Source organism: Pinus tabuliformis, chromosome 5_2, assembly GCF_031772625.1.
Source record: "Pinus tabuliformis cultivar Carrire ecotype Pingquan chromosome 5_2, CPIR1, whole genome shotgun sequence".
Taxonomy (NCBI): domain Eukaryota; kingdom Viridiplantae; phylum Streptophyta; class Pinopsida; order Pinales; family Pinaceae; genus Pinus; species Pinus tabuliformis.
The window spans coordinates 407,810,085-407,822,595 of NC_142306.1; the positions used below are offsets into that span (position 1 = coordinate 407,810,085).

Sequence of the window (12,511 nt, forward strand, 5' to 3'; positions counted from 1 at the left end):
TTGTAGACATGTGACCATCATCAAGTTACTTCCCTCCCAAAGAGATTTGTTGACCTTGGATGTTAATGGAGGGACAGCAAGGCGTCCTGAATGTCTTTCCCTCAGGATGGTGAAATGAGGTCCTTTTAGCCTTGGCCATTCACAAATGACATTATCAAGGTCAGCCTTGGAAGATTTGTGGTGGATGTTGAGGGTTCCTCTGATAGGTGCTGGCCAGGTTGTTGCTCTTCCTCAGCCTCCATAGTGTTGGCTGCTTTCTGGAATATCTGTCACGGCACACCATTGTCACTTGGATGCTTTGCTGTCCCAAAATATTATCTAATTCACTTTCTAGGGTTATGCATTTGGGTTCTCTTCCTTTTTATTTTATTTTATTGTCTACTCTTTCTTTATTTGTTTCTTTCCATAACCTAAGATTTAAGAGCTGCTGTGGTGATACTCTTGGCACTCCTTACTTTTGTTTCAAAATGTCTATATCAAAATTTTTCAACCCTGCACATATTATGATATTTATACTCTTTGGTTGCTTGTGTAATGAGTTTCATGGCAGGTTTGCTTGTGCCACAAGCTACATGGTAAGTTCATCAGTTATAACAGAATATTCAACTGGTGGTGACATATCATCGACTGCCTTTCTGATAGAGACGCATCATTGCTTCCTTTGGCCTTTGTTCTTCAATTTACACCTTTATTGACATCTTTTGATGTTGGTCTCTCCATTTATTGATGTCAGTGTTGTTGTATCAACTTCTCCTTGTTGATGCTGGAAACCGATATAGTTTCAACAATGCCAAGGTTATGTTGTTAATTATTTGCCATCATTTAATATTATTGTCTTCGTCTCTAGTTGTGTGTATTTATTCTCATGTATGTGTATGTGCAAGTGTGTGTATACACAATTTTTTCTTTTCTTTAAATGTATGTGTTGGAATCGTGAGTTGTAGTAATTGGAGTTTATATTTTGTTTGGTTTCTCATAGTTATGAAATGTCTATGCTTCTCTTTTTCTCTGTGGTCAAAGGGCTAGTATTACATCACACAATGAAACCATTCAAATAGTTTCCAAAGTTTTGTTTTCCAAGTTATGCTCCTTTTAATGGCAGTGAAATCTTAAAAATTTATGTGATGGTTGCATTTCCATAAAAAATATTCAACACTGTAAAACTTATATTTGTGCAGCTTATAAGAGTGGTGATTCTGGAAATCGCATAAGGAGCTTTCCGCATGTAGAAGGCAATTATGCGCTTCATGTATATATCCCAGGTATCCAATTTTTTTCTTATTTATTAGTTTCTAATTGTTCCTGATTACTATTTTCATGTCTACATTATCAAATTTGTGTCTTTTATAAGAAGTTGTGTTGTATTATTTATCAAGGGTTGACTTCCTCTTTCAAATCTTGTGTGAACATTTTAAAATTTTATGTAAATAAAATATAAACAAATAGGTAAGTATTACTACACTTGTTCATTATATTATTAATAAGTAGGCCAACTTGTGGTTAGCACATAGAAGTGTCATCTTAAAGGTAGCTGAAACCCTGGCAATCATATTCTCATTATTAGTTGCTTCCTTGCCTTGGGAGATGTTGGTCCAACAAAGCCTTAGCACACGAACTGCCTTTATGTTTGTCAAGGTGCTCATACATAGGCTCCATCTCATAGGAAGCATGATGGGTGCACTCAATGATGCGTAATGTTCAATAGTCAAAAATGGGTTGGAAACAAATCAATTTTTTGGCATGTTCAAACTTCAGAGATTGCGATTCTCTTTTGAGTAATCTAGATTCTGTGAGTGCTTAAGGATGATAGACATGGACGAAACAAGGGAGGGCAATTTCTTGTAAGGAGCTTAGAAAGAGTGGGTTTCTCAGGAATCTTTGACGGGCTTATCTTGCTGACCAATGATTTTTGTCCTGAACTTGTTGAATTTTATCCACAGTTCACACAGATGAAGAAAGTGTAAAATGAAACTTTAGAAATGGCCTTTGCTCTTTTATTAGAAATTGGTTTTACTCAACTGAGATGAGGCTATCTTGCTTGTCTAAGTGCTTATCGTGAAGCATGATTTTTGGAGGTATCCTTTTTCTCAGTCAAATATTGCAACAGTGTTAGGAGGTGCTTTTACAACTTTAACACTGATAGATGATGGCACTAATGGTCAATTCTAGATAATGTTCTTTTCACAAGGTGAGGTGAAAAAGATGGATGCACCCTCATATTGATTGGCAATTACAAGTTGCAACATTAATATTTTGCAATGTAGTGAAGGAACCACAATACCTTAAAGATAATCCGATTCATTTTCCTGTGGGCAAAGTGTTGTTTAAATTTACCTTATGACAGTAGAGATCCCAATATATGCAATGGTTTCGATGTTATGTAGCTATTTGTTGTAGCAAGATTCTCTTTGGACTCTAGAGGCCATTTAGAGCCTTTTTGTTGATCTATTTTGATTCAATGTATTGCACTCGATGCTATTTTGGTTATATGCATCCTCGTTATATACATTAGAAACTTTGCATATTTGTTCATAATAATTTGGATTCATATGGATGCACATGAATTATATGTTCTTTTCAAAATTTGAATATTTTATGTATTTTTTGTTCGATCAATCTTTTGGTCTGGTTTTGATAACATTGTTGAGGATGCTATGACCATTTTCCATCAAGCAAACAAGGGGAAATCCATTGTTTTCATTGCCATGATTCATCTCATGAGATACATTTATTTTTGTTTTGATATGGTTTTGTATCATTCTGTCAGATCTTATGACTTGGGACAAATATCATATTCCAGTATCAATTTTTGATGTACCACTTGACATTCTATACACTTATATATAGATTTTATTTTCATATTTATGTAGCAATGTGTTTGTTCGATGTTGATGTTGCTTTAGAAGGTAAAAATTTGAAAAAAAAAGATTATTTATTTATTTATTTTTATATTTTTCCCGATAATTTCCGATAATTTAAATTTTGGACCCCCAGTGATAAATTGCCAATATCGGTAAATATAGCATGGATTTCAACTTGAATATAACTTGTTTAAGCTTTAAAGTTGTGTCTTGGGGTTTGCATTTTGTTAAATGAGCAAAGAGACTATGCTTTGAGTTGAAGGTTTTCCATTTATGTTATTAGCAAAAATAGGTTACTGCTGATGTACAAACGTTATTGCTTTTCTTTTTTGACTTTTTCTGTATTATTGTTACAGTTAACATATCATCTATTGCCGAAAAACAGCTATCTCCCTTCATAAAGAAAGCAGGAATGCTTACACCGGAACTATATGGAATAGACACTGATTTACCTCTTTGCTCAGCATACCTGAAGAGCAATGATGGGGCTCAGGTTCATGCGCCAACTCTAGCCAAGCAGTACCATATCAGCCTATCAAGGACAGTGGCAGTTAGGGTTCATCAGATAGACTCAATTGTTGCAATGCTTCGTCATAAATTACGTAGTCAGAAGCGGTAAACACTATCCTCAATTGACAGTGTAATCTGTTTGGATACTTGTCATTCAAACATTAACAATCCATGAAGTCTTCAATATGCTATTCATGCACAATTAACATGAGTTGTCTTGTTTCTGTATTCTTTGTAAGTTGTTCAGTTGTTTTTTGGCAATGTTTAGTGGCGCAGGTATTGGATAGAATTTGGGAAATGGGAAGTATTTATTAATGATGATCAAACAAGGTCTTTTCTTGCAATGGAGGTTACAACTGGAGGGATATCTGAGGTAGGCATAATTTTAAAAGCTTCTTTAAGTAGTTCTTGATTTTATGCTATCTTCCGCAGGTTGGTTTATGATGGGTCATTGGTTTCCTTTTGTGATAATTCTTGTTTTTTTCCACATAGTTATCCCGGGTCGATACACCTAAAGGGGTCAGCCTAGCTGACTCGACTATTGGAGCCCACCCCTGATGGACCCAAGGAGAATTGAACCCACACTTAATGACGAAGGGCCAAAGACTTGGTGGGGGGCTTCAACCAATTCGGCTACCCATCAGGGTTTTGTGATAATTCTTGTTACACCTGAAGTGTTAACATTATGGTCAACTTGTAGAAGACTTCATTTTATGGGATGAATCACTTAATCACACTGAATTTTTCATCTGAAATGTTTTGTCATGTAGGTAAGAAATGAAATCTGGATGTCTTAGATACAGGATCATGTGCAACAGATTGCAACCCCCACTCACACAATCAAACATATTTTAGGATGTTAAGCAAAGATTATCGATATAAGGTTCTGATCTATTAGTCTAATTGGGCATTACATCAGTTGATCACCTACTAGTGTAATTGGTCATCACATCAGTTGATCACCTATTAGTGTAATAGGCCATCTCATCATTTTATCACCTATTATAGGTTGCAGGAATTGTTACACCTCATATTGTATGAGGTTCCACATTGTGACTTTCATCACATTGATGGAGATTTGTAGCTGGTATCTTGGAGCATTGGACTGACTTGGGGGATTCATCTTTTTGGAGAGCCCTTTCTTTTTATGGCGTTGGATTCTTTGATCGAGGTCTTTGGTTTGGGGAGTCTCACTTGCCCTTGGTTGGATGATTATGCTTGCTACTTTGGTGGTCTTCTCACATATGCTTGCCCCGTTGATCACCCCTTGATTGTGTTATGACAAAATCTAGTAGCCCCAAATGATATAGAGTCTCATACATCAAGGGGTCTGTCTCTAGGAAGGCTACCCACTGTCACCACAGTGGTTCTTCTCACTTTTGGTTGGCTCTTCTCCAACTCAAAGAGGGCTTCCGTAAGGATATGATTGCTAACGCTATAGAGTGGAAGTACAAGATGAGTTATTGAAGTGTTAGACTAATAAAAAATGAATGGTTGTAGTATATTTGGAACAATGAGTGGTGTGAGAAGGAAAGATGACTGTAGAAGCCTCAAGACCAAGTGCTTAATCACAGCTTGGGAAAATAGACTCAAGGAAGCATAGATCAAAGAGGGTGAATGCATGAAGATGTATGGCAATAGGGGCTACTATCATGCCAAAAATCAGCCTAGCTTGCTGAAATATATTGCAGAAAATTGTTCTTGGAAAGCTAGGTGTGCTATTCAAAACTCATATGAAGGTGGTGCCATATCATGGTAACAGCAATTGAGTTTATTAGGTGCAAGCTTGATACAACAACAACAATAATAAGAGGGGTTAAAACCTCACATTACAATATCCAACTAAATCGTGGTTATTACAATGCCTTCATATCAACAATACAAGGATTTCCCACAATAAAAATTAACATATGAAAACATTGCAATCATAAAGCCTAACAATAAAGGATGTGATACCTCCAATCCTCCATTCGATCTCCAAGCATGTGATGTACAAATGAATTCCAAGGGGAGAGCTTCTGAATCCCCAAAATATCAACGACCAGTATGATGGAGAGAAAGCTCCACTTTATAGAGGGAGTCTCTTCTCTTGTACAATATAAACAAATATTTGCTAACTAACTCCATGACAAGTCAAAGAAATAATACAAAATTGAGGTAGTTAGATCCCTTCTCAATCCATGGTTGACCATGTCAAAATATGTGGAAATTTTTTTTTGTCTCATGGTCCATACTATTTTGACTATTGTAAATAATAGTAGCTCAACATTCTACTTGGTCACCCTTGAAGAATTCAACTTGGTCCTTTGGAGGAGAAATTCATTTTCTAATGACTACTTTCTTGGTCTATTGCTCAATTGATTGGTCCGTTGGGTCCTTGACGGCTAGTTAGACCTTCTAACGGGTAGTTGACTTCACCAATGACTATTTTTGACTTTATTTATCTTTTGTAATTTGGCTTTGCCACATGGAGGTTGGATTTGACAATTTTGACACCTAAGTATGTTGAAACCGGCTTGGATTTGAATTATCTCTCAGAATCTTGATATCTTGCCTAGTGGTGCCACATCATTACCTACTTGCCACGTCATCATGCCCCGTGCTAGAGCTTTAACGCCCTTGGGAACTTGGAGAAACTGAGACATGTGTTTTGTTCCTCTTTTTTTGTAGACCAATTTTGACATATTACATGCCAAATTCTATCAAGATTTGCCCCTATTAAACATCCTGGAACCTTGTTTTGCCCCATCATCATGTCCAAGTGGACGATCTCTAACATACATGAGGATCCCAAAATACGAAATATGGGTTTTGTTCCTCACTTCATGATGATTATTTTTGATGTAATGCATGTCTAATTCTACCCAATGCTTTGTCTATTTTTCCCTCCAAACACTTTATATGACTTGTCGACGAAGTTTGACCAAGCTATAACTAGCCACTGGATGTTCAAAGTTGAAAAATTCTGTGTGGCATGGAAGCCTCTCATCAAAATGCACAGTTTGAGATTAAGTCGATTTTTTGACCACTAGGACCACTTTGCATCAGAACCATGAACTACTTCGGAAAACACGAAAAGTTGTCGAATGAGATTTCCATGCTTTGAAAAATGTTTGAGGAATACAACACAAATACAACACAAAGGCCAAGGCCACCTATATAATTTATAGACCATAACCATGTGGAATGACATAGGTGCACCTTAATGCAGATTAGATTGGCTCATACATTGGTGATCTTCCCTACAAATGCAAGCCCCCATAAACCATGAGTCTAGAAGACATTTCACCTAAGGCCCTTCTAATCTCGGTCAATATGAGAGTAACTTGAAGTGGAACTTCAAACCACCAACCATGGTTCGATCAAGACAACAAGATATAGACTCAATAGACTTGACACATGTCTAGAATACCTAATACAGAGCCACACATTGTTTTTACATCACTTTTGACTTGTCACCTTGGGCTTACAATGGTGATGATAAATGCTACAAATTTTTTTATGTACCCTTGTTGACAAATGGGGTAATACTACCAAAAATAGGTATGATGAACAAGACAACATGTAATGGTCCAACATAGAATGTGCTATCCAAGATAAAGGCATGAAAATATAACAAAATAAGCTTCAACCTAGGAGGATGTGCTCAAGGGTCCTCCTAGAAAAGCTCACATAGTGTGCTCTCCAAGGTGTATGAGAGATAAAACAAATAATCCTCTTAGAAGAATGCTCCAAACCAAAATCCAAAAATTGCAAGTGGTCCACAAGATGCATGCAACCAATCCACATGTGTGAATTCCAATGCAACCAACTCCATGGATGAATGTGCAAAGTGCCAGCTAGATTTAGCACACTACAAGAAAAGAAGTGGTGAACTCTTAAAGTAGTGAGTGGACCATCTCCATGAGTGTATTCTCCAGGGTAATGCTCCAAGAATAGAAAGAAGACCAAGCAAGACATGCAATGTGCCACATGTAGCCCTCCAAGGTGCTACATGTATTTGAAGAAAACCTCTCCACAACCACCTCTAATAAAATAATGTGCGCCAAGTCAAAAAGGTGAGGGTGCTCTCAAATGTAGGTTAAAAGATGACAAATTTAGGTAAAATATCCATGCGATAGAGATAAGAGAGCACCTAGAGGAGGTGTGCCCTAGAAAATTGTTCCATGTGTTGAAAAAGGTACCAAGGAGGTGTTTCCTAGTGCTTTTTGTCTAAGCCTAGGAAAATAAGTGAACCCACCTTTTTAGTGTGACTTTATGAGATCATTATGATTAAAGTCATCTGACTTTTTGGTCACTTTATGAGGCCTAAAAGTACATTGTACTTTTATAATATTAAAGTGACTTTGAGGCAAAAAGTACATTGTACAACACGTTATTAAAGTGACTAGAGGGGGTCATTAATGAAAGGGGAGACATGAGGGGGGGTCAATGTGAGATTAAATCTCCACCCTTGATCAAGAGAAGCTGAGATATAATCTCAGCCTTTATCCTAGGGATAGGTCTTCTCATCCTTGTGGAGATTAAAAAGGGGGAGAAAGGAAAATGGAGGCTCATTATTCTTCATGTGTAGATTTGGAGAAGAGGAAAGGAGGAGAAGGCTAAGATAGCAAACACTTGCAGCTAGGAGAGACCATACAACAACATGCAAATTGAGAAGGTACATGAGGTACAACAACCCGAAAATTGAGGAGAAGACTTAGTACGAATTTAGAGGGAGTCAAGCTACATTTATTGTTGGTTTTACAACACAAATTTCGAGGAGGAAATTGATGGTTTGAGGCACGAATTTTGAGGGTAGAAAAGTCGGTCTAAAGCACGAATTTCAGGGGCAAAAATTCAGACTTTGGCACGAAATTTGAGGGCACATAAGTGTTGAACAGTGGCATGAAATTCAAGGGCACAAGACCAGACAATGGCACAAATTTCAAGGGCACAAGACCAGACAATGGCACAAATTTCAAGGGCAGAGGTGTTGGATTGTGGTACAAATTTCTAGACAACAACACGGTTTTCAAGGAACTGGTCTGAATTTCTAGGAGAGATAATTACCTCTATTGTGTAATTAATGCTGTAAATTTCTCTAAGAAAAAGAAAATAAAAATCCTCTTCCTATTGGTTTTCCCTTCAGGGTTTTTCCAGGATCTGATTGACAAAATATCGGTGTCTAAATTTTGTTCATGCTTGTGAATTTTATCAGTTGGTTTGTGAAAAAGTAGTGGTAGCTTCTAGTGTTTTAATTGCATTTATATTCAATTCTAAATCTTAGCAGTGAACAATGGGGTTTGGGCAGTAAACGTGATGTGTAAAACAACTTGAAATCGGGTGGGGCTACATGACACAAATTTTCTACATGGTATCGGAGCACCAAGTGAACCTACAATTGAAAGTGTGACCAAAAACTATAAAACAACCTATATACCGAAAGATTTGTGGTTGAGAGGGAGAGTGTTTGCTCATTTTCAGTGTTTAGAACTTGTGTTGGTTGAGGGTCAAATGGCTACTGGTTTGAGGGTGGAGGATAGGTTGAGTGGGGCTGAAAATTTTGGCCTATGGAAGGAGAGGATAGTTTTGCTGCTTGAGGAGTTTGAGTTGATGGATATTGTCACTTTCATTGATGACTACTCCAGGAAGACTTGGTTTTTCTTCATAAATATCAAGGATCAGATCTTTAGGAGGTCCAAAGCGTTTAAGGCTCTTATGGAGAACCAAACAGGGAAGAAAATCAAGGTCCGGAGGATAGACAATGGGGACAAGTATACCAATGAGATGAAGGAATTTTGTGTAAGAGCGGGCATCAGGAGAGAGTCCATAGTGCCATATAACCCCTAGTAGAATGGGGTGGCATAGAGGAAGAATAGGGCCATAATAGGGGCAGCGAGAGCCATGTTACATGATCAGAGGTTACCTTTATTTTTATGGGCTGAGGCTTGTAACACGAGTATATATGCAGAAGAGGATTCCACACAGAGTAGTGGGGAGTAAGACTCCTGAGGAGGCTTTTTTGGGAAGAAGACTGAGATTGGGCACTTTAGGATTTTTGGGTGCCTTATTCACATGTCCCTGAGGAGAAGAGGACAAAGCTGGAACTCACCGTAGAGAAGGGCATATTTATGGGTTATGACGAGACCTCTAAGGCCTATCACATATATATTCTTGCCAAAAGGAAAGTTGTCCTGAGGCAAGATGTGATATTTGAGGAGGAGAGGGCCTTGAGGAGGTCACAGGAGGATGATCATGTAGAGCAACATGTTCCTCAACAGGGTAGTACACCACAGGTTTTAGGATCTTCAGGTTTAGGTTCACACGGGTCAAGAGGATTATCGGCTTCTAGGGTAACAGATTCACAGGTTTTAGGATCACGGGGCAGAGATTCCCAGAGTACAGGTTCATCGCAGGCCACAGGGGCATACTCATCAGGATTACAGGCTCCAGGGGAGGATGTTCCCACACCAGTTTAGGAGGCTACTTTAGGGAAGAGGAAGCTAAGATGGCTTTATGATACCTTGAAGGAAGTACACGAGTTAGTGAGAAGACACAAGTGGTTAGTTAGGGAGAGAAGACCACTAGAGCAATTGGGTGGCTATGTAGCTAGTATTGTGGAGACCGAGCCATCTAGCTACGCGGAGGCTGCGAGTCTGTTAATTTTTGGTATGTTCTATGCTTAGAGCAATTTATTTCAATTTTTCCATTTAGCTCAATATCAATTCTATCAATTCTAGATTAGCAATCACATCAACATGATAGTAAATTGCAGATAGAACATAAACATAAACATCAGAAAACAAGCTAAGGCCCAAGACAAGAGGACACAAGATGTGGCACCAACCAGGGACAAACCCCAATGTGGGGAAACCCTTGATCAATTCTTCTTATATATTCTTCGTTAGTTCAACAACGAGAGAGAGATAGTACATATACATCAGAAGTCAACATTTTGACTTGTCATAATAAGAGCACAGATATTCTCTAAGAAGATGACACATGAGGTAAAGATTTGAACTCAGGTGAAGGCAAACTACTTCAACTGATCCTCCAAGGTGATTCCATCACCATGTTGCACCCATCACTGTGCTGCACCTCATCATCATGTTGCACTCGACACTGTGCTGCACCCAATCACCATGCTACATCCTTCATGCTGCACTGTTGTACCCTTCATTGCACTATGCATACTGCAATACATCATCATCATGCTGTTGCAATATATTCTCGCTGCTACACTACTCACATCACACTGTTGCAGCCATCATCATCAAGCTGCTGCAATGCATCATGCAGCTGCTATACATCCATGCCCATCATCACCATTTTGTAACATTTTGCTGCATCATACTGCATCCATTGTGCTGCACCATACTTGCGCTGCACCATACTGCACCCATTGTGCTGCACCATACTGCACCATGCTGCGCACAATAGCCAATGCATTCATTATCCATGCAGCATCCATCCAAGTATGCTGCATCTAAACAAACTGTCCATCATCACTGTGCTGTACATTGCAATACTATCATGGGACAGACTTAGCTGCTTGCTATGGCTTGCAACCTAGCAAAGCAGCTCGCTGTAGGAACCCTTCAAATCAAGCTCATCACCAATATGCCCAGACAGTCCTTAACATGCTATCATCTACAACATCATGGCAGCAATACAAGACTACTAATGGGCCTCTCTTAACATCAGATAAGGGCTGCATAATAAGGTCTTCTACCATGACAACTTCTAAACAATGGTAGCCCTTTTCATCCATGCTGGAAGTTGCACTACCCTTGGTTAAGGGTTCCTTCTGCTTGCTGCATTTCAGCCAGCGTATAAGAGACTTTGACTGTGTATAAGGGTCAGCAATTAGAGCTCCTTTAGAACTGCGGATTGGGCCTTAACATGTTGCTGCTTAAGGCCTCCCCCTCTGTGTCTTAGTTCATCCTTTAGGACTGTAGCTAGGGTAACATAGGACAACAGCTAGGGCTCTCCTTAAGACTGTGTAGTGTCTCCTTATGCTGTAGATAAACCCCTTATTGACTGCGTCCAAGGGTACCTAAACACCTCTCCTTGCCGCGGTATAGAAACCCTTTTCGGACAATGAAGTAGTCTCCTAAGTCTCCTTCATGACTGCGGTTAGGGCATGTTTCCTTGACAACGTTTAGACTTCTTTTGGACAGTGCTGAGTGGCATGTACAAACTCCCTCCTTGCTGCTAGGAGACCCTCATCTTGACTGCATATAAGACAGCATAGAGCCTTCTCCTTTTAACTGTAAGTAGGGCTAGGGCATCTCCTCTTAAGGCAGTGTATAGACTTTCTTTAGATAGTGTCTAGAGTTAGGGCAAACCCTCTAGGGAAGCGTATTCTCTTAGTGACTCCTCCTTCCACCAAAACCCAAGGACAAGCGGAGAGGAAGAGATCACAAGAAGAGTGTGTGTCCAAATGACTAGCAAGCCAACTCTTTTTATACTAAAACGTTGAGCACAAGTGGGGGCAATTTGGTTGCTGGCTGACCTTGACAAATTGTCCCATAACACGAATAAATTCATATCTCCATGAATACATGTTGGAATCGGATGATCTTTAGATCAATCCTACACCTCTCGAGGAGAGGAATCCAAGAAAAATGTCAGCTGTCATGAATAAGAAGACCCCCATGGAGTTTGGCCCTAGTTGCCAATTTTAACACTCCCTCTCAACTAGGGAGAACTCCATCTGCTAATCCATTTGCCAGACTGTACTATCTCTGCCATCAGTGCCCTGCACTACTCTGCTCTGCTCTGCTGAACTGTGAAGAAGAAGAAGTGATTGAGAATGTATCATACTGTCCTCTACTGACCCGAAGTCAGCCCCATATAAAAGAGAGTGTCTCATACCACTCTTACCGACCTGAAGTCAGTTCCAATAAAGAAAGTGTATCATACCACTCTTATTGATCCGAAATCAGTTCCAAATAAAGAGAGTGTACCATACCACTCTTACTAATCCGAAATTAGTTCCAAAAGAGAGTGAGTTATATCACTATTATTGATCTGAAGTCAGTTCCAATTGATCCCAAATCAATATCATCCTAGTAGAGGGAGTATGGTAGTAACACGATGCGTCCATCGGTACTACTATGGTCCCTATTCTCATTTCCCTACTCATTGGCCAGATG

General features: G+C 39.1%; 1 protein-coding gene across 4 annotated transcripts in view; it reads left to right on the plus strand.

Annotated features, from left to right (window-relative positions):
* Positions 1 to 12,511, plus strand: part of LOC149159249 (U6 snRNA phosphodiesterase-like protein) — a 146,794-nt gene that overhangs the window by 71,327 nt on the left and 62,956 nt on the right. For 3 of the 4 annotated variants that reach the window (XM_089433452.1, XM_089433453.1, XM_089433455.1), the window contains exons 2-4: positions 1,179 to 1,262; positions 3,218 to 3,476; positions 3,648 to 3,744. In XM_089433452.1, the coding sequence (XP_089289578.1) occupies positions 1,179 to 1,262; positions 3,218 to 3,476; positions 3,648 to 3,744 (440 nt within the window). The remainder of the gene's footprint in view (positions 1 to 1,178; positions 1,263 to 3,217; positions 3,477 to 3,647; positions 3,745 to 12,511) is intronic. The other variant, XM_089433451.1, reaches the window with a different exon arrangement.